At 34.9% G+C, this 23,440-nt stretch overlaps 2 protein-coding genes and 1 long non-coding RNA gene across 3 annotated transcripts in view; 2 read left to right on the top strand and 1 right to left on the bottom strand.

Annotated features, from left to right (window-relative positions):
* Positions 1-377: 377 nt before the first annotated feature.
* LOC129264066 (uncharacterized) lies at positions 378-4,074 on the top strand. Its single transcript, XR_010294019.1, has 3 exons — positions 378-523; positions 2,237-2,388; positions 4,034-4,074. It is a non-coding gene; the product is annotated as an uncharacterized LOC129264066 (long non-coding RNA).
* Positions 4,075-10,191: 6,117 nt separating this feature from the next.
* LOC129265153 (tubulin-folding cofactor B-like) lies at positions 10,192-21,407 on the bottom strand. Its single transcript, XM_054903151.2, has 6 exons — positions 21,059-21,407; positions 17,390-17,533; positions 15,909-16,008; positions 15,252-15,455; positions 13,824-13,896; positions 10,192-13,248 (listed from the first exon to the last, which is right to left on the bottom strand). Exons 1-6 carry the CDS (start codon positions 21,176-21,178, stop codon positions 13,134-13,136), a joined length of 756 nt encoding a protein of 251 aa, XP_054759126.1. The 5' UTR covers positions 21,179-21,407; the 3' UTR covers positions 10,192-13,133.
* The window catches only part of LOC129265608 (tRNA (32-2'-O)-methyltransferase regulator THADA-like), a 37,919-nt gene continuing 35,842 nt past the window's right edge, over positions 21,364-23,440 (top strand). The window contains exon 1 of the mRNA XM_064101340.1: positions 21,364-21,588. Coding sequence (XP_063957410.1) covers positions 21,519-21,588 — 70 coding nt within the window. The 5' untranslated portion in view covers positions 21,364-21,518. The remainder of the gene's footprint in view (positions 21,589-23,440) is intronic.

Raw genomic sequence — 23,440 nt, 5'->3', positions numbered from 1 at the left:
TCCTGCATGGTTAGTGTGTTGTTTTGACTTGGCACAATCACTACCTTATCAAAAACACAAAACGTCACCCTCATCTTTCTTATCTCGATCTGAAGCCTGGGTATAAATAATAGGGACCAGCTCATAAACTATGAAGGGCAGCGATCCTGACGGGGGGGGGGGGGGGGGGGGGTGGCGGGTTTTTTTAGGCGACATGTACCCGGTATAATTTATGTAGGCATAGCCGTTTTTGCTTTGTTAACATTGTTATAAATTATTTTACTTCCCATCATTATTGGTGATGATGAGTCACTCGGCTAAAAATCAGTATAATACAATGAAAGAATGAATTTATTAATTAATGTTTTCCATTGTTTTCTTCAATGTGCGAAGACAACCATGTGAGCAAGAAGTCTCTTGTTGCTGAGATAATGCAAACAGATCCACGCGGTAACAAACTAGAGAGAGCATCCCTCGGGCGTTATCAACCTATGGGATCAGACGATGTTAGTCTACTCAGACCATGTGAGATGCAATCATACAAGTACGTTGTCTGACATCGTACCGATTAAAAAACTTCTATCGTAATTCAAGAAATTCAAACTCAAATACATTTATTATGCGAAAAGGTACAGGTATTTATTTACTTTGCTGTTTTCATCTTCCCTTTTATGCGCATTATCTGAGCCCGGACATTTCAGTCATTATCTCTGAGATGGAACCATATTTATAAATTATGACAAATTGCAATACAATGGCAATTTTTATAGGAAATAATCATCACTGCTTTTAACCAATATTTTACCGGAGTTATAATTGAATAGGCCTACTATTTCATTATAAGAACCTATATGACCCGGATCCTTGGTTGAAATCAGTCGCCATTCACCAGTCATGATTCATATCTATATTCATACAGTATGTATTACCGCATATTGTTCCGGCTGGGAAATGAATTCGGAGTGAAGAAGAGAAGGTTGATGGAACTTCGGGACTTTTAAAAAATGAAATCCGGTGGATTCCAATCAATCATTATATAAAGTAACCTATAAGATGGATATTTTTTTCTGCTGTTTGGCACTCCTTGTCTGACACCCGCGGTCTGTACCCTTCTAATGTCTAAAGCATGATTTCGTTTGTACATAAAACGTTGTACTGATGATTACCACACTCAGCTGCCAACAACAAGAAGTTTTATTTAGTAAATACTATATGGAGCTCTACTTGACGAGATGGTGTGATTATTGTGATACATAATAAATTGTGTTGTCATGTAGAAATAGTTAGTCAAGCATTACGAAATACGTCAAGTTACCTTGCCAAGTTGAAGTTTTATACCGTCATGGTGAGTTCAGTTAAATCTGGTCATGACGGTTTATTTTCATTTGGTCCAATGTCAAATCGTCCAATTGCCAACTCGTCTACTATCATTTTGGTCTACCATCATTTTGTCCAATAACCACATGATCTAATTGCCATTTCGTCTAATAACCATTTACTATATACCATTTGGTCTAATTAAAATAGAAAAAGTGTTAATTGGGTAAAGTGAATGAAAATAAAACGAATATTAAGGCCACCGCACACCTTACGACTGTTCGCGATCCGATTTTGGAACAAATCGCACTTTGCTGATTTTCTGAAAATGTAAATGGAACATAATCATTTTATTTGAGGTTAAACTTAATTGAAAGAATACTAATATAACCATTTTGAAAGATGGCAAACCTTTATTTTGGAGTAGCCAATCGTACGACAGCTATGACGTCATTACGACTAGATATTAAATTCGCTTTTATTCTAAGAAGGATGACAGCATAGTCACAAATTTGAACATAATATTCGTACGATGATTTAGAACATTGCACAGTAAGATATTCCAAGTCTCAATATTAGCATCAAATTCTACTACATTTTATTCTGAAATCGGGTCGCAGACCAATATAAGGTGTGCGCGGTCGCCTTTAGACCAACTGGTTATGAGACGAAATTGTCATAGACGAACTGGTGATTAGACGAAGTGATGATTGGACCAAATGGTTGTTATACGAAATTTACCGTCATGGCGACTAATTATAACTTTTTATAGGTCGACATGGCAAGGTAAAATATATCGCTCTTTCGTCACGTGCACCGTAAAGCTTCTGTCATTATGTAAACAAATTCATTTAAAATAGGAGGGGGGAAGTGCGGTAACGTAGGCCTAAAATCAAAATATTTCATTGATCATTGAATCTCCGAATAATTATGATGATAGGTCAAGAAGCTCATCTGATATGCAGCATTCAGTGTCTCAATCAGAAAAGGTGACTACTACAGAACCAGCAGGGAAGGAAAGTATAGAAGTAACCAAGGAAACCGACACAGATAAAGGCATGTCTTTCCTGAAAAAAATCCTTGGCGCGCGGGGTAAGTTGACTTTTGTTTTATCTTTATTTCATTACTGGGGGGGGGGGGGGGGCGGGTAGCGAAATTATTCTGCGACCATACCTGCAACGTAGTGAACACTGATCTCTCCCTTAGTGGAGAGATCAGTCGTATAGTGAAAGGCGACAAGGACGTATGACGCGAGTCATGGGACATTTGCTTTTTCTTGGGGGTGTTTCAATTAATCTTCTGGTCAATCGGATTCATAAGGATTGTAAGATATATGGTTTCAAGGTCTGACAGTTTATTAATTTCCATATTTAGAGAATGAGCATAGCAACGAACAAATTCAAAAGTCATATATGAATACATAATCAGAAAAATAAAATATACGTCATAAGAAATACTTCAGTTATAACTAATATCGTAGGGAAATGATCAGTAACAAATAATAGTTGTTTCAAAATACAATTTGAGATTTACATATATTATTTCAGTTGCTTAGAGATATGTGTTTTTTGGGAGGGGCGGTGGCAATGATCTCACGCGGCGTTGTATTAGAAAATGCTTTCGAAATTGAGCATGGGTTCTTATACATGCATTTTTTTTCTAATGTAGGTTCGGATTCTGGTCCGGTCGCCTCAGCAGACAAGGTTTGTATATCTTGCATGGAGATTGATTTAAAAAAGGGTCTCTGTATTATTTTGTTCTGAAAATATTTATCCATACAGGTAAAAATTCGATTACACCTACGTGACGCACAAAATTTATCCCCTTCAAATAAAAAAAAAATGATTGCCGCACATGACCAGTGTATGTCTATTAATAGCATTTTTTTCATAGAATATAAAACTAAATTTTGAACCTCCCCCTAGTAAAAGGGAGGGCCACCAAGTAAACATTACTATAATTTCTTTTTCGCATTCTTAGTTGTATTCATTGCTTACCTTGTCATAAACTCAATATTGTATGCTTTTTTTCTTCCCCTTCTCCTCCCCATTGTTCCCTTAACAGACTTTAAATTACAAACTGATTCTGTTCTTATTCAACTGAATAGTTCCATAAAGTGCGTTTTCCTTTTTACTTTTTTTTGTTACTTCTTATAATTTATGAATCCAAACTGAATAAGGGCTATCCATCCGTTGTTGTTTTTTTTATACGAAAAATAAATACTATACTATGCTATACTATTAAACAATACAAACATGAAAAAAGGAAATGGGACCTTGCGATTCCAATATAAAGTGAATAGTCTTGTAAACGCACTGAGACAGTAAACTTCGAAAGGAATTGCTCTTATATACTTAGTTGAATAATGAATGAATATGAAGGACAAAGTTTACTCAATGCTATGTTCTAAAGGTGCTCTTGTTGATTTGATGACGAATAAGGTGCTCTTGTTGATTGGATGACGAATAAGGTGCTCTTGTTGATTGGATGACGAATAAGGTGCTCTTGTTGATTGGATGACGAATAAATAATTTGAATTGAGATGCTTGAAAACGACAAGAATTTCAATCTACACAGATTCATGTCATTACAATCACCCCTTCTCCATTCCATTTAGGCTAGCTATATGCCACTGAATTTGGATATATATTGTAAAATTTCTCCCAGTCAATGTTTTGTTCACCGTTAACGATATCAAATCCCAGCGCCTCTCAAATTGCTTTTTTTATTCTTTCAGAAACCAGTGACATCAGACAACGCTGATGTAGATGAAAGTGGTAAGTATGTTTATCATGCTTGCTAAGAATCTTCAGTGACCACAACACTATTGTAAGATTTTATGACATTTTGTTTTTTAATTCACATTTCTGACTCTTTGTTTTAACAAGTACGTTAACCGAAAGGAAATTAGATCGGCTTTTAAACATATTTATGCTTGACAATGACGCATTTTGAATTTGTCATATATTTATAACAGGAGGTTTAGCATCAACTGCTGGTGTTTTAACATCAATGATCAGATGGAAAACGAAAAAGAGATTGCATACAGGAACTCGAGAAACTCGTGAAAAGGTAATCCTTCAATACGAATTAGTTCTTTTATCCATTTTCAAAACATATCCATGATTAGTTTTCTTTTTCAAATAATATTTTGGAAGTTGCTTTGATCTGATAGGTCCATGATCTGTCTCAACATCATGACTGATTAGAGAGACGGAGATTCAATAAAACCGACGTTTTACTTCAAGTAGAAGCCATTTTGACCACTCTAAATATTCGTTGTATATCAGAATCTGATAGTAATAATAGTATATTGCTTAATTTTCGTTCTTTTTTTCTTCTTTGCGAAAGTATCCGGGATATTTAGATCTGTTCACCCGACTATCACGTGAATTAAATACATCAGTGCCATTCCCGATCGTTCTTCAAACTCGACGAGAGGCTTTGCCAATTATTCAGAACATCGCCAAAGGTTTGTGATCTTCTTTGTTCTACTCATTGAATCATAATTCATAATAAATCAAAGAGTACAATGCGAGGCTCCCAGCCCACAGAAAATCGCAGTATTTAAAATAACTGATTGACTGATTGATTCACATTATTTATCGTAAATTACCCAATATCTGTGATGCATCTAGTGTTTGGGGGAAAAGTGGATTATTTTTCTTTATACGTTAATAGTGGAGTAATGAGGCAAAATTTTAGAGGGGGCTCGAAATGGTGTATCATGTAAAATCAATAAAAAGTTGTGAGCGAGCAAAAATTTTGAAATTTTTATCACAGTTCATTCTAGTTTCTCAAAAAATGAAAATAAAAGTGGATTCTTGAAATTCAAAACTGTTAAAAATTAAGAGTAAGCAAAAATACAAATTTTCAACAAAATTTTCTTTTTTTTCTTCACACGGATGAATAGCCTATGAGTTTGAAAGTTATTTTATGGCTTATCCGCAATTAAAACAAACCCCCAAATCACTTGGTTACACTTATCGTTAACATAGGCGGATCCAGGGGGGGCCCGGGCCCCCCTTTTGGCGGAGCAAAAAAAAGGAAAAAAAGGGAAAGCAAGAAAAAAGGAGGGAAAAGAGAGGAGAAAGAAGAAGAGGAAGACGAGTGAATAAAATAAGAAGACTTGTAAAATAAAAAGAATCTGTCATGTCAATATATATAATATTTTCGCTCGCGCTTCGCGCTCGCATTGCCTGTAGTAAAGGTGATTTTCATATCTTGTTCAATATGGAGTTTAAATATCAAGTCAAGTCAATACACAAACATATTTCACCTCGGAAACCGAACTTCCATTATTTTATGTGATTTACAAATTGATTCTTAAAAAGTGCTCTGTAAAAATGTCAGTTTTATGGTCTGAATATTAACATTTTCTGCTCGCGCTGCGCGCTCGCAAATTTTGATTTATCAGGTACCTATTTTTCGTGTATTCCATAAAGTTGTCAAAATATCCCTTTTCAGGTCTGATTGTCAAAACGTATCAGCTAGCGCTGCACGCTCGCATTTTGATTGGCGAGTTATGTATGTCTCTAAAGTCCCCTTTTCATGATAGTCTTTTTTACTTTCAATATTGATCAAAATATAAATTGCATTACATATAGTTTAGAATAAATTTTGGCTAACCAAGGAGCTTCCAGCTCCTTGAGCTAACAATTTGCGCTCGCATTAATGGTTAAAAATATATTAACTGATGCATCCTATTTATAATTACAATTTTTTTCTCCAGTTTTCAGGCCATAATATCATCAGATTTCGCGCCCTCATTAGGCATTAATGAATAAGATATTAATTTGATAATTAAATTGTCCTTTTTGTTTCATCTCGCGCTTAGCAAGAGGAATAGGAAGTGCTTGAAATATAGAGCTGAAATTGACTCTTTCAGATCGGAATATCAAATAGTTTGAGCTCGCGCTTCGCGCTCGCTTTGATTTTCACGATAAAGGATTAGAATGGCTGGATTCTCGGTCTAAATATGAAACACGCGCGCATGTTTATTCAGATACTCAACTTGTTCTCTATTTAAATCATTATCCAGTTTCAGATCACAAAATATCAAAAAATTTCTGCTCGCACTTTGTGCTTGCATTATTCATGTAGGAAGATCCCCTATTACTCATTCCTTTCATGATTTAAAAATCATGAATAGTGTGTCCCGTTTTTAGGTCTAAATCTCGATTTTTTTTCCCGCTCGCATCAAGCGTTTAGTTATATAGCTATCCTGTTCACGATTACAAAAAATTGATTAAAATTTTCCATTCTTTATATAGAAATGTCAAAAATTTTCAGCTCGCGCTTCGCGCTCGCATTATTTGATTGTTGAAATATGTAGTCTTCATGGCTAAGTGCAAGCAGTCCTTAACAGGTACCTTTTCGATCAGTTCAAAACGTATATAAAAATTTTCTGCTCGCGCTTTGCGCTCGCATTATTACTGTACGAAAGATCCCCAACTACTCATCCTTTTCATGGTTTACATAACATGAATAGAGTGTCTCGTTCAGTAGGTCTAAATCTAGAAATTTTCCGCTTGCGCTTAGCGCTCGCATGTTTAGTTATAAACCTATTCTGCTTAAGTTATGTAAAAATGTCAAAAAAATTCAGCTCGCGCTTCGCGCTCGCATTATTTGAATTTTAAAATAAATATATAACGTCTTCATGGCTAACTGCATGCAGTCTTTAACGAGTACTTTTTTCATTAGTTCATTTCTGCTCGCGCATCGCGTTCGTTGTAATTATTTAATTGCATACACATATCTTTTTCAGGATAACAAACATTGCCCAGAATGTTCAAATTTTAGGAAAAATACACAGATTTCCAAAAAATTTAGCTCGCGCTTTGCGCTCGCATTATATACAAGGATATATGATATTATATATTTATGTTGATTTATAAGAATAAAGCTAAGAAGTGACTATTAGGACTACCCCTTCAAAGAAACCAAAAATTATCTTCGAGCAGCCGATCGGGGAAATATGGCTGAAAAAAAATTCTGGGCCCCCCTATTGGCGAAGGCTGGATCCGCCCCTGGTTAAATAGTTAGTTAAAAAGGAAACAAGTGCTCCTCGATCATGATTAAGTGATTTGTAAGAAAATCAGATTTCTTGTAAGAATGTTAATACTTCAATAAAAGAAAGATTTGGTTTTGAGACACACTGTACAGTTACATGTAGAGATAGATTATAGATAGATTATGTTCCTGTATTCATAGGAGATAATGAACATTAACTTCCATTTGCAGCATACAAGTCTACATTAGGTCTACATCATCAAATGACTCGACAAGCCTGTGCCAAGGTGGAGAAGTTACGATCAGAATTACAAGATAGTGATGTGTTTCTGTGATTCATCAGATCAAGCTTGGGCAAAGATGGAGAAAATACGAGCCGAATTACATGATAGTGATGTGTTTCTGTGATTCATCAGATCAAGCTTGGGCAAAGATGGAGAAAATACGAGCCGAATCACAAGATAGTGATGTGTTTCTGTGATTCATCAGATGATAGAACAAGCTTGGGCAAAGATGGAGAAAATACGAGCCGAATTACATGATAGTGATGTGTTTCTGTGATTCATCAGATGATAAAACAAGCTTGGGCAAAGATGGAGAAAATACGAGCCGAATTACATGATAGTGATGAGATTCTGTGAATCATCACATGATAGAATAAGTTTGTACCAAGCAAGGTGGACGATTTAAGATCAGAATTACAAGATAGCTGTGTTTTTCTGTGATTTATTATCATCAAATGATTGAACAAGCCTGTGCAAGGGAGGAAATATTACATTACGATCAGGATTGCGAGATAGTGTGATACATCGCTCCTCGTCTTACAAAGTCGATCAACCTCAGCTATAGGCCTATGGAAATCCATCAATGTCATAATTATTTTACAGGAAATTTTCACCTCTTTTGTAAACAAAAAGCACACTGAATTTCATCCCCCCCCCTAAAAAAAAAAAAGATGAATGTATGAATGATACAGCATATATCTCGAAACAATTTTGAACAAACATTCATTTTAGATATTGACGTTGCTGGCTTTCCATATTTGTAGATGATCGGATCAATCGCAACTCTTTGTAAGACAGGGTCCTGATGACCGAAACAGGCTTGTTCCAAGTTCAATCAGGACTGGGTGTTTCAGTGACGAGTCTTCTAAACATGGGAAAATAATTCCCAGTAAAGAATCTATCATCAGATTTATATAGAAAGTTACTTTCATGATACACCATCTTGTGATTTTTCTGACTTTCTGTTACTCAAAAATTAAAGAAAACAGTAAATTATACGTGATTCTGACAAACTTAACAGTGATGTAACAACATCTGATTTAATTTATTTTTGTGTTGCATCTGATTTAATTTGTTCTAATTTGTATTAAGTATTTTAAGATTAAGGTTTATTGTATAATTCAGATAAGGTTTAATGTATGATTTAGTAATTAAATATATTTTGTAAAGCGCAGTCTTTTAACTATTATGCACTATATAAATTTCAAATATTATTATTATTATCTGGCCCAGTTGAAAAGTACAAATCAATGTAAAATGAAATCACAATAACATTTTATGAAATTTATTTGAGGGAGGTCATCTGCATAGGAAATGGCTTAAACCTCTTTTCTGAATGTGAGCTTTAATCTCTACCATGTCTAATGTGATGTTAAATATAATTACTTATTATATGAACGGGATATGAATGCACCCTGAAACTTTAAATTAATAAACAATTATCAGTTCACATGGAGATGAAAATGGGGGGGGGGGGGGGATTTCTTTTATGGTGATGACCTTTCGCCTATGCCATTTTTGTTTTTATGTGTAAGAAAATGTTTGTACGCCCATGCCAGTGGCTGATAACTTATCATTTACCAATGTGTCTATACCAAGAAGGTGATAAATTTGATGAATTATACTCTGAATGATGGACGATGGAAACTCATCCATCTCAAACACTTTCACAACAGTTCCTCCCAAGCTCATAGAATGGTTGTCTTGGAGAAAACTCTTGTAGAACTAGTAAATAATAAATATGGATAGTTAGAGGTGCTAAAAACAATAAGTACCATAACACATACAAATTATAAAATATAATAATCACAATTACAATAATAAACACAATCAGTCGTTTAAGATCAATAGAAAAATGAGTTGTTGCGGCAAAAAAGGTATGTTTTAAAGGAATATTTGAAACCAAGAATACTAGAAGCATTTCTTATTGGAAGAGAGATGGCATTCCAAGTCTTGACAGCTGCTACAACAAAACGTTTTTCAGCAGAGGAGAGTTTCAACAAAGGAAATGCAAAGTCTACAAGTGTCAATAATTGAACAAAGATTACGAGAGGGTGTATATACTTTGATGTTATTAAGATATTCAGGTGTCAAATGATTAACAATTTTGTAGACATATAAACAGTTGAAACTGATGGGTTGGAATAGAGGTAACCAGTGCAGTTCCTTAATAAGGGAGAAGTATGAATTCAAGATTCAAAGCCGAAAACTAAAAAGTGGTACTATTCTGAACACCCTGAAGTTATCATCTATTCCAAGCTGAAGTGGTTTGAGATGGATGGGTCAAGCAGAGAAAGATGATGATGAAACTATGGAAAGATCATGGGATCTAGAAGTGGATGGTGAAAGAGGAAAGGGAAGATTACATTGAATGATATGGTGATGAAGGAAAGCAGCAAGGTATGTCTAAACATGGAGCATACTAAAGAGAGAAAGAAGAGGAAGGAGGGAATGTTGTCATAAAGTGAAGAGGAAGCAACCCTTCATAAGAGGGAATTATGAAAACTGTAAATATTCAACCACTAGATTTGAAGAATATATTGTTGAATTCAAATTCGTTCTCTGAAGAATAAAAAATGAAACAAATTAGAACAAAGTATTACTGAACAGCAAACACATAATATATTTGACATCACTGAGCATCCAAGTTAAACAGTCCACTTAAACATTTTCTTAAAATTATGTATAAAAGTAATATGAAATAAATAGACATCTTTTTGAAAGAAGAAAAATAAAGTGTTACAGTTTTTACATGCATTGTTTGATCTCAACAAAACCATATTTCGCCCTGTAAAAGTTACTTTTAACAGTAAAATCTACAAACCTTCAAGTATGCTTCTGACTGACCAATCACATGACATCTTGATCAGAACATAATTACCATTCATTAAAGGCTAAGTCCACACAAACAATTTTTTTTTCAAATTAGAGAACAATCAAAGAAATACAACATTCAAATTTTATATATCAGAAGTAAAATAAAAAGTTAAGAAATGTTGAAGTTTTGATTAATTTTACAAAATAGTGATATGCCAATCTTGGTTGGTATACAAATGAGGGAAACGATGACATCACCCACTCAATATTTCTTTCGCACGGGGTTATATGAACTAAGAATTTTTTTTTCCATCAAATTAAGTAATACATGTGTTAGCTTCTTGAAAATTTTATACAATTTTATAAAAAGGTTTGTACATCACTCTTGCTATCATTGTACTTTATGGTTATGATGTTGAAACATTGTAAATTATTAATTCATTTATATAAATTATCATGGAATGTAAAGTATACAAATACAATTGCCCTTAGATAGACAATCATTACATAAAAATCAATATCACTTTGGGGAAAGTAGTCACTATATAGTAATGGAGCATTAAATTTAAAAGGAATAACCATTCCAAGCAGTATTACGCAAGTAATAGGTTTTAAAAAGACTGATTTTGTTTGAATCAAATACACAAGTTTCTTGATACATTACCTACTGCAATCTTCAACCGACTTATAAGAAAGAGAATTGAATAAATACTAAAACTTGATAATGATCTCGTCACAACTTTACATTTTAAGCTTAATCTCTATCTTCCTTTTATGCTCTTATTTTCATTGGTTACAGAAAGAATAAAAAAATCCAATATATTCATACTCAATGATAGTACTTGATGATCACAAAGAGTTACGAGTGATCCAATCATTAGTAACTATGGAAATCCATTAGTGTCATAATTTTTCCTTCAGGAAATTTTTCGAAATGTCCTTTGTGAACAAAGGAGAACACTCCAAATTGTCAAGAAATCAATGAATATATGGATATACATTCATATCTAGATTTTTTAAAAACATACATGCATTTTATGTTTACTTTGCTGGCTTTCCATAGTTGTGATTAATTGGATCAATTGCAACTCTTTGTATGATGGGACCTAGCGCTCCATCTTACAAAGAGTTGCGATTGATCTGGGCCCCGTTTTACAAAGAATTATGATTAATCTGATCAACCTCAACTGTATGGAAATTTGCACAATGTCCTTTGTTAACGGAGAAGCACACTGAATTTTTAAGAAAATGATAGATGTATGAAAATGCGTAATATCTAGAATATATTTTGAACAAACATGCATTATATATGTTGGTGTTGCTGGCTTTCCATATTTGCAATTGATCGGATCAAATGCAAACTACGGAAAGCCAGCAAGGCCAACATCTAGAATGTGTGTCTTTCCATTCAAGACTTTTTCAAGTGTTTTAATGTATACCCAAGAATCAGTATGTTCCTTGTTTCAAAGTGGATGGATGCTGTGTAAATTTTCCTATGAAGAATTATGACATTGATGGCTTTCCATGGTTAAGATTGATCAGATCACTTGCAAATCTTTGTGAAACATGGCCCAGTTGCTCTCTTTATGAAACTCTAATTTGGTCAAATCAGTGGGCCTCTGCAGCTTTATATTTGATCAAGTCAATTCCCCTTAAACTCCTCATATATTTTAAAGGCAGTAGACAACATTCAAGATTTCACAAAAATTGAAGCAGGATGAAAAATGGCTTTTAAAGACAGTTCAATCAGCATCATACCTTGCTTGACACCTTTGGGGGTAATCATTTATAACTTATGCAATCCTGCATAACATATGTTATTATTACCCTTCTCCATCCTTAAAACATCAAGCACCTTACAAGAAGGAAGAAGGTCCCAAGTATTAAAGTCTTTGGTATGACTTGGGTGGAGATCGAACCTTCAACCTCCCATTCATGAAGTGGGTGCTCTACTACTGACCCACCACCTTCTTCTTTAAATGGTTTTAAGTTTAATTTTTTTAATCTGTTATCCAGCAGATGCTTTCAATTTTTTATGTGTATCTCAAGCTCAATCCATAGCATTCTGGATCCATTTTGACTGAAATAAAGCTCCAATTTACAACATTTGTATCTTACAAGGTACCTATAAGCACCAAGGCCAGTATTCAATTCAATACTTTTAGCCAGAATTTTAATTATTTACTCAGTATTCTGCTCAATCAAAATGCTTAACATTCTTTGCTATCTAATTGCCATTTTGGCTAAGTATTTGCTTCAAAGTGTACAGCTTACAAACGTACATATGCAGAATCAACCTTGCTAGCATGCACAGATGGATACAAGCATTGCACATTATTTGGCTCAGACATCATGAAGTCAATGATTATCAGGTATTTTGCTTGAAGTTGGCTTGATAAGGTGAAATTCTTACGAGTGATCTGAATAAGCATATTGCTTAGCCAGGTAAAATGCTAAATAATTTACTTATATAATACTTTGAATTGAATAACGGCCCTAGTTGGAGAGCAGCCAGGTGTGAATTGATGCCAGTTACCTATTGGAATTTGAAAACATGACCCTCTAGAAAGCTAGAGATTTCAAACCATTTCAACACATTACTTCCACGCTACATTTACATACATGTATGTTGCAAATGAGGATAATACATTTAATTTGAAGTATAATCTAAAAGTTCACCAAATCTATGCCAATATACTGTGTCCTTTAGCAACGATGGCAGCGTTACATTTCATCGAGATCCAGGTCCTCTTCAGGAAAGTCACCTATCGTCACGTATTGAGGTTTTACAAAGCCACCATACTTAGGAGGGCATTCAAAGTATCTCTTACCACCAACACTGGAAAATGAAATAAAGAAAATAATTTTAGTAAACTTATAATAAAAAACAAAGGAAAGCAGAAGTCAAAATAACTGGCATTGGTTATTTGAGGAACTTCTCCAAACTTTCATTGTATACTTTATGGAATCAAAAGAACAGAACTGAGCACCATACATGTACAAATAAAATATATAAATATAAAAGAAACACTCAAAATGCAAGCAATGTTGTAAAATGTACTTGTTAATGTCTGCAATTTAGATATATAAGTAGTTTATAGAAATAAATTTGAAAAGAAAAAAATAGATTCTTGACTGCACGCTCAAAATGTATTCCTTCACCATTGCCAATCCAAAAATACATTTAAAAAAAAAGGCTTAAAAAATGACCTCAAAATCTAATAAGACCATCTTCGCTCAACAGTTTGAAATTGTTTGGTCTGATGAAATGTGAGGATAAGTGATGAAAATGCATTTGCTGGATTCATGCAGGGAAAGAAAGAAATGGCTATGACGGCATAACATAAAAGCTGATCATCTTGTTAATAAATGGGGGTAATAATATGATTTTTTATCAGAATATATAAGACTAACCTGCCATCATTCTTGCCTAGAGGTTCATCATATTGTACACCGACCCAGAAGCCAGGTTTGAAGTCTGTCTTCCCTATAAACACAAACAATAGCATGGCTCATATTACAATTCATCAAGAGCTACAAGATACTGAGAATTTTGCAGATTTTATAAGTGTGTAAAGTGTTTTTTTTTAATAGATATTTGACAAATTTACATGACCTTGATCACGGACTACATGTACACTCTGAGGTCTCCACAGAGAAGCTACTGACCATGTTTCCATCCTAATTCATACTCAAGAATTCAAGTAGAATATTGCAAGTTAATTTACAATGTGACCTGATTGAACCATTAAGTTAGTACATGACTTTTGATCTCTTTGAACCAATATACACTCCAGTGCACTGTTTACAATGGCAAATGGTCAAAGCTCTGCCCCCCCACCCTTTTCAGTCACTCTGCTACCTTTGAAACGTCTCACTTCAAACTATCACTTCAGGGGAATGTTTCACAAAGATTAAATTGTAACTTAGAGCCAACACGCATGTTATTGAACACATAATCTGATTGATTTATATGCAGTAGTGTGGGACCGGTGTGAATGAGATGTACATGTATTATATTGACCATTGATGATATGTATTATATACCACATGCAAATGACATCTAAGTGCAACTCAAATTCACACTTAACTCTTGGTGAAACACCCCATAAGTCTGCATCCAGGTAACAATGGTAAACAATAATAATAATAATATTTCATTATTAAATGTTGAAAGGTATGATACATATAGACTAAAATACACATAAGCTTAAAACATTAAAGGAGAATGAAACCCTCAAAACCAGCTGAATCCATATCAAAGAGAAAAATCAAAGAAACATATTGTTGAAAGTTTGAGGAAGATTGAATGAATAATAAAAAAGTTATGAGCATTTGAATATTGAGATCACTAATGCCATGTAGATCCTCCTATTGGCAATGCGACCAAGATCTTTGATGTCACACACGTACAACTCCCTCGTTACTTTAGTACTTATTTCACTTATATTCTCAATTTTATAGAGTCTATCACAAGGTGAGGTGTTCTCTTTATGAGAGGACAAGTACAGAGGTTTCACAACATTATATCATTGATGAATCGTTTGTCATATGATTAGAATGAGCAAAAAGAGATGTTTTGGGGTATATTTTCAGTGTCCAAAAGGGGAGAGTTGTTCATCTGTGACATCATAGATCTTGGTCGCATTGCCAATGGGAGGATCTCCATAGCATTAGTGATCTCGACATTCAAATGCTCGTAACTCTTCTATTGCTAGTCCTATTTTACTCAAACTTTTGTTGATCTTATTCTTTGATTTTTCTGCTTTCACAAAAGCTAACTTGCTCCAAGAGTTTCATTCTCCTTTAAATAAACTTTTAAAAGAGACAGCTTTAATTTACCAACAAATTTGACAGTTCCTCTTTTAGTAGGTGGTGCATTAGGTACAGCAATTTCACATCTTGATTCCAGTGTAATAGCATTAGCAAGTCTTTCTTCTTCTGCTGCTTTCTCTTCTTTCTCTGCATCTATCCTTGCTTGTTCCTCAGGACTCACCTCCTTGAATTGTCCCATCTTCATTTTCTTCTTGAATGCTCGCACAGAATCTGTTTCACCCAATATTTGGGAAGAAATAATCAATGAATTATATTATCACTCTCTTTTCAATATAACATGTGGCATTTTTGAGGTTGTAATGCTTAAATACATGTACGTAGGTGAATTTCTAGATGCAGAACCTGCCAGGTAAAAGCAATAGGTTAACTTTAAAAATATTGTACCGGTAATTAAGATCATGAAACTTGAACAATAATACAGGTATATGATAGTCAGTTTTTCTCATTGGGCTTGTGAAGAAGCCAGAACATGGTAACACCCCAAATATGCTAAACAATATAAAACTTGGCAAAGCCTGAAATGGGTCAGGGCATGACATTAGGCAAGGCCTGTAAACTGACAACTCTGCAAACCATTCAGAAAACTACACATCTACTCTCTCTTTGTTAAAGAATACTTGTGCATTGGTAGCATTCTATATTCATTCCGGGGACTATACTCACCTGATCTTTTATCGTATTCATCTTGAGAAATCTCAAATTTTTCCACCTTTGAGACATCTTCAAATTCCCCTGCAGCTCTGTTGGTATCCCTATTGATTACCTGTATGTAAAGGTAAATTAGATTCAATAAAAAATAAGATTTGATATGGATATTTAATAACCCCATAACAATTTTCAAGAGGCACTCTGTTGTTTTCTAAAACAATTGCCTACAATTCAAAGTCAAATTAGAGTGCATGTAAGCATAAGCACAACACAAACTCGTGCAGACCTTAAAGGGATTGTTTCACTTTCTGAGCAGCTGATATAAAAAAATTGTCAAACCAAGATAAAACATGTGTATGAGTGCTTGTATTTGTCCTTAAAAAAACCTTAAACAGACCATAATACACACTGTAGGATGAAAAACTCTAATTTAGACAAAAGTAGCAATTTATTAGTCTGATTTTGAGAACCGTCTGTAAGAAGAATTCAGGTTATGCCCAGTTTTCTCACATTCAAAAAGTCTGTTAGCTGTGTTGACTCCCTTCTGCTGTGTGTATCTCCTATGCTGATAATGCACACACTATCATTAGCTGCTCTGTACATTCAGTGCACCTTGTACACACTACACACTGTATGTAGGTCATGCTGGTTTCATCTAGAGTTTGTGTTGTATACACATAGTCGATCAAACCAACCCCCAATTATTTTCAAACTTTGGTTTACATCTCCGAAGTTTTAAAATAATTCCTTTAGATATGATACTGTCAGGATGGTATTTTTACACTATATTAAGTAAGCCTAATGTTTAGCCCATTTTCAAGAACCAAAATGAGATTTTTTTTAAATCAGAACAAAGTGAAATGATCACTTTAAGGAAAAGTCATGCCCAGAAAATATTGAAGTCACAGAAAAAAATCTCGAAAATTTACATTTCACATTCTCACATCCATGGAGTGTCTTGTCTATTGTCCATTATTCCTTGAATGAATTTCTAGTATTTGGTTGTAAAATACAATGAAAATGTGGAATATTCTTTCTTTTTTTACTCTGATTGATTTCTGGAAATTTAAGTTGATGTTAGACTACAGATTGTACATGTTTGCATTGCTCTATATTTTACACAGCTCACACCAGAAACCTAGATGCAATGTCAGATGAATAGGCATAATGCTTTCAACGTTTCCTTGGAAAACAGGTTTTTAAGAGTTAAAACAAAATCATGATTTGTCCAACTTTATTATATAAATTTCAAAGTTCAATATTATTTTTAAAATGTTTTTCATGTACTTTAAGCTCTAGAACAAAAAGGATTGAATGATTTAAAAAATTGATCGATTTTAGAAGAAATGCTTATAATGATATATTTTTTGTTGTTGAAATGTTGACTATTTTTTATAAATTACATCCTTTAGACCATTACTATGAAAATGACCATATACATGTATATACCTGTGTAATCAAAGCAAATAAAGCTAAATAAAACAAAACCAACTCACATGAATCCTCATTCCATCCTCTACTGGGTAAGATCCTAACAAAGCATCATCATTATTGATAGGTCCAACTAACTTTCCTTCTGATGTATAGAGCTCTAGATCTGTAGCTGCTGCATTACATCCCGTTATCAACTCAAATTTACCCTGAAAATAATACAAAATGTAACATTCATAACAAGCATTAATACTTAGCTCTAAATAACTGGAGGATTGATTTCAGCTGAACAAATGTCATGTGTGTTTGTAATAGCCTCAACCAAATATAGTATGTCTAGGGTCTATTACTCTACAAGAAAGACTATAAAATTATGACAGTGACTCAGAGTCAGACAGTGTCGAGAAATGGGACTGAGCCTATCTGTGTTGCGTGTCTGGACAATTGATTTTAAATAGATATAGGCCTAGCTAGACTATTTGCAGGGCTTGACATTAGCAGTGGCCCGGGGCAACCAAAAATGAGAATCGGGCCACCAAAATTCTGTAAAAAACACTTGGTGGCCCAGTTGGCGCGGGCTACCAAAGTTTTGATAAATGGTTATGTTTTCTGTTTTAGAAATTTAGGGCCACTAAATTTGCTTTGCCGGCCAACAAAAATATGAAATAGATGATTTTGGTGGACGACTGATTGGGCCACCAAGAAAAAAAGTTAGTGTGAAGCCTTGCCATTTTGAAAAATTGAGAAGCAAAGTTTATCAATTTTTAGTATGGCAAGTTCCCCCAAGTCTGCACAGTTCCCCTTGTCTGCGCGTGCGCGTATCTGAGCTATAAGAAGATACGCAACAAACACAAATTTTACACATGCATTACATCATACCGCAAACATATTTAAAAATCTGACTCAAAAGGTGGAAAAATAATGAATTTTGGGCATTTCATTTATGCCCTCTAAGTGCAGCCTTTCTCATAAAAATTCCTGAATCACGTGCAAAGTGAATGGATGCACAGACATTGGGCACCATTTTTTTGTTCGATCTGAAAATGACTGCCCGTGTTTTTTTTGCAGTATGCAAAGTTCAAGACAAAAGTAAAGAGTGGAATACCACCACTCTACCAAGATGGTACTGGAAGTAGTAAAACACTGACATAATCAGTCAATCAGATGTAGGGAAATCTAATGCACTATTGAAACATTTTTCTAGTGTCTTTACTAAAGATCCTGATGGACCTCTCCCATCTGTTCAACATCATGATGTTCATATTTTAGACACAATTGTTATTACTGAAGAATGTGTATTAAAGAAATAAGAGAATTTGAATATATCTAAATCACTAGGTCCAGATGAGTTGCATCCCCGTGTCTTCCGTATACTGGCACCTGTTCTTGCAAAATCTTTGAGTATTATTTACTCAAACTCTCTTGCATCAGGCATAGTACCAAATGTGTGGAAAAAAGCCAATGTCAGTGCTGTATTAAAAAAGGGTGATTGTATCGTATTCAAATAAATAAATGAAATGAAATGAACTCCCTTCAAACTACAGACCAATACCGTAAGTCTTACATGTATTGAATATAAAATCATGGAGTCTATCCTGAGGGATGAAATATATGAGCATGTGAGGAGCAACAACCTTCTCAGTGCAAAAGAATTTGGATTTGTGTCTGGTCGATCAACAATGTTGCAATTACTCAATGTTTTAGATGATAGGACAAATATGTTGAAAGTTGGTGGTGCAGTTGATGTCATCTACCTAGATTTCATGAATGCCTTTGATAAGGTCCCATGCCAGAGAAGCCAAAGTTGAGGGATTTGGCATATCTAAGCAGCTCATATGTGGGTGGGTCAGGCCATTTCTTGTCGGTTGACAGCACCGTGTTTGTGTGAATGGTGGGTTCTCTGACTGGGCTGATGTAACCAGCAGAATACCGCAAGGGAGTGTCCTCGGACCCCTGCTTTTTGTTTCTGTTTCTGTTTGTGGTAACTCCCGTAGGAACTCGGCAGGACAGCATTTTTTTGCTGGTAAACGCCAAGCTGGTATATAACCAATTACCTTGGAAACATTTTACGTCTAGGTTAATCAGTCATAGTGGCTGACGTAATAGACGACAGATATCACTCTTGGGCCTTTTTATCAATGTACATTAATGATCTGCCAGATCAGATTTCGTCAAGTATTCACAAAGAACAATTTATAGATAAAAATTATTATTTAACAAATACTAAAATACGTGATTATAAATAATAATTATTATTATTTAATAATTATTATTATTTATAATCACATATTAAATTTTAGTATTTGTTAAATAATAATTTTTATCTATAAATTTTTCTTCAAAACGGCATTTTGTAACATCAGTCATCACTATTAATCAAAGGTACCGTACGTCATAACGAAGTGGTTCAAGGCAGGGTCAGACCTAGACCAAAAGCTTCGGTCTCTGTTATGTTGGTTGTTCAGCTGAACTCCGTTGGCTTCACTCACCAAATACAGAGACCGAAGTTCTAGCGCGATCTGTACAGGGGACTCAATGGCCTTATGTTTATGTGTATTAAGTTCAGATAAAACAGGACAGTGAAGTTGCGCGACAGCCGAGGTAAGTCACTGTTTTTGTTCCTTTTAACTTGATTTTCCCCGTTTTTTGGCAATTAATGCCAAGAGGGAATATTAATTTGCATTTCGGTCGCGTTAATTTTCAAAAGTTTGATTCATTAAAGACAAAAATTGAAGAGCCCCGACGGGGGGATTTTGCATTGTAAGTCCCCTAATGGTGGCTGCACGATAGCGAGCCATCTGTGTATGAGGAGAAATTCAAAAAATAAAAACATGTCAAAAAACTCCTCGAAACAGACAGCTGCCAGCTGTCTAGGTCAGACCTATTGTATTTGCTTTGACAAACGGATCGAGGGATCTACATGTACACGAGATCGGTCTGGTAAGAAACCTTCAATTTTTCACCTTTTTATTAACCAATTTTTGAAACCTTCATATGCATTTCTAGGGCTAGGCGTATGAAGGTGTAAAAATAAATAAAATCACTAACATTGATTTACGTGATTTCTATCTTCAAAGATGGATTTCCTAGGGAAATCCATCTTTGTTTACATGTGTCTCTTTAACATATATGGGAGGCGGTTCAAGGCTCCATGATGAAGAAGTATATGTCAAAATATTAAAAAATATCATCATGGAGTCCTCAAGGCTAGATCGATACCAAAACGAACGCGACATAGACGTCCAACTTTTCCTTTTTTTGAGGGCCCAGTTTGTGCCTCGATGTCAGGAATTCTGTGTCACGATAGACCTTCAGCCATATAATCGAGGTAAGTGCATAATTCATTATTTTCCCCTTTTATCTGGAGTGCTATTGCGACCACATTGATTCTAACCCATTTTGGAGAGTAAATGTTTGACTAGTATACCCAGTTGTTGTGTGTCCGGACGATCAGTTTTAGAAAGTCATTTGGAAAAATTTACAAGCAAAGTTTCATAAAATGTTTAGTACGAAATGTTAGGTAATATTATAGAGAACAAAACAGAAGATGATTACAACTATTGAATTCGTATTTTTAGTGTAATCCAAAGACAAAAAAGAAGGCTTCAAAAATATTAAGTGTCCGGACACCCCACCCCCCATCCTACTACACCGTCACGGACGAGTCCTAAACTCCGGCCCGCGAAGCGGGCCACAGCTCAGAACCCGGCTCATCATCAGCTCAGTGAACTTACCTTCAGCTCTGCAATGGTAATACTTTTCGGAAATCGCTTTTCTGATGCAAATGACGTCAATGAGTTCGAGATTTGCACGTTGACATAACTGGCAGTTACCACGGAGTAATCACCCGCCATATTTTTAAAACTGCGATTAAAGAAAATTGAATAAAATAAGAAACTGTTAAGTCAGACAATAAAGACCCGTTTCTCTTGTAGGTGATATGGAGCTCGAATCGACCTAGCCTCCGCGCGCGCGCCGCGCCGCGCGCCGGCGCGGCCGATCGAAGCGGTGACCGGCAAGGCCCAGGGAAATTCCCTTTGAGAAGCTGAATAGCTGACAGCGTGAGCAGGGAACTTTGCTCATGTGAGATGTGAGGGTCTGCACAGTGCTCAAAACTATGCTGCTCATGTGCTTGTAATGTCTAATGAACCTAAAGAGAACTTCATTTAATCAACTTTATTATACCGTACATGAATGACAAGATATGCAGGAATGACTGATTGGGAAGATAAAGTGCGGGAACTTTGCATCGGCGAGATAAAACGTAAGTAATTTCCACATGGCAGACGTAAACGCAGCGGCACGTGCGATACTTGTGCACACATTTCGTTAAGGATTGTCACGGTTCCATGATTGCCGCATTTGAATTGCATAGGACCGTAATTGCTGAGTGCGTTAGCGTCACGCCTCTCTTCAATAATCTTCCTGGGGCCTGTTGCATGAAAGGGTCTTTCGTAGAACCATTCTACGTAAGAACGAGATATCGCTCAACTGTTTCACAAAGCCGATTTGGGCGATACGAAGAATGGTCCTTGGAAAGACACCTCCAGACATGTCCTACGTAGGCATGATCTTCTTTGCACACCGCCCGCCACCGTCGGCATTGAGAGAAAATGCGTTTACGGCAAGCCACACTGACATATCACCTTTAAACATTTTGTGGTTGCACACTGATGCATTTTATCTGGGATGGTGCCAAGCTATTTTTTATATGGGGGCTAGTTGTCATCAATTTCAGGCAAGACGACCAAAAACAGATGTCATTTTAACTTCTCCGGGCTTTATGTCCGGGGATAATGTATATAGGCCCAAATATTTTTTTAAATATGTTTTCTTTTATGGTCCGTCCTATCCCCACACCATTTCCATTATATTTTTTTGAAATATCGAAATGGGCGGCACTATCTCTCTGACCCCTCATGCTTTCTCATTATAGATAATTAAACAACATGAAAACAAATTTCTTTAAAAGAAATTAGGGCCTATGTAAGGTAAAAAACGTGGTTATAACGTTCAGCAAAAAAAAAACACAATACAAAACTAAAATGTTAAACATGGTAAATCATTCATTTATTTTTATTTCATTTTCATTATAATTATTATTTTTTTGCTGCTCAAGATTAATTTTAATCAATGAAAATTAATTGTCGGATTTGGGCTAACTTGAGATGTACTAAAACAGTGAAACAAAACAAAAATCTGCAGTAACAAAATAGCTAATTGAATTTAAGATACAGATTAGGCATATAGCTTACGAATCCATCACAATCATTACAAATGAAGATAAGCTAGTTCATTATAGAAAAGATTATGGAAATGAGTCCATACGAAGAGGCGCATTTTAAATCGTAGGGTAGGCCCCTTTCGGCCCCTACTAAAATGTTAAAGCAATAATGTAGTCTCTACTCCTCAACTTTGAATTTTTGAAATGTTGAACATATATATTTTTTATATCCTTAAACCTTATATTCTTATATAAGCTTCCATAAATTAAGTGATCAACTTTAAAGATGACCAACGTTTATGATCATTGTAATATTTAGCATTATTTCTGTAAATAGTATTTTTTCCATTGCGGATTGCACCTTTTTCTATGTTTTAATTGTTATTGCAAAGCCAAAGCACTACTTTATCCACTTGATGGACATGTTTGCAGCAATTTTCATATTTCCTTGTCTTCGGTTACTCATCATGCAACTGAGGTATGTTTATACTCTAAACATTCACATTTGTATTTCTTGCGTTATATCTGACAAATAAAATAAATAAATTAGATTTTTCACAGGCAGCCTCTCATATTTTCCTTTTTAGTCTCATACAATCAGACACTGTTGATTTTGTTTACTCCATTCAAACCCTATTTTTACCTCAACAGATAACATATTAACGCATAATTTGCGAAATCATCATTATATATATGTATTCTATAAAAAAATCAGTATATTGAACTAATAAAATGTCGAAATTACTTAGTTAAATAAATTTTTATGTCGGACAAGGGTCTCTTTCGTTGAAATATCAATGAAAGGTGTCTCTAAAAGGACACCGTGTTCTAAATAAGGGAAGTGATGAAAATTTCGATTTTATCCTGTTTTTTTTGTGAATCTTGAAAGTTT

This window comes from Lytechinus pictus, chromosome 7, assembly GCF_037042905.1.
Source record: "Lytechinus pictus isolate F3 Inbred chromosome 7, Lp3.0, whole genome shotgun sequence".
Classification (NCBI taxonomy): Eukaryota; Metazoa; Echinodermata; class Echinoidea; order Temnopleuroida; family Toxopneustidae; genus Lytechinus; species Lytechinus pictus.
Note: the sequence above shows the minus strand (reverse complement) of the source record. Positions and strands in the feature narration are given on the sequence as shown.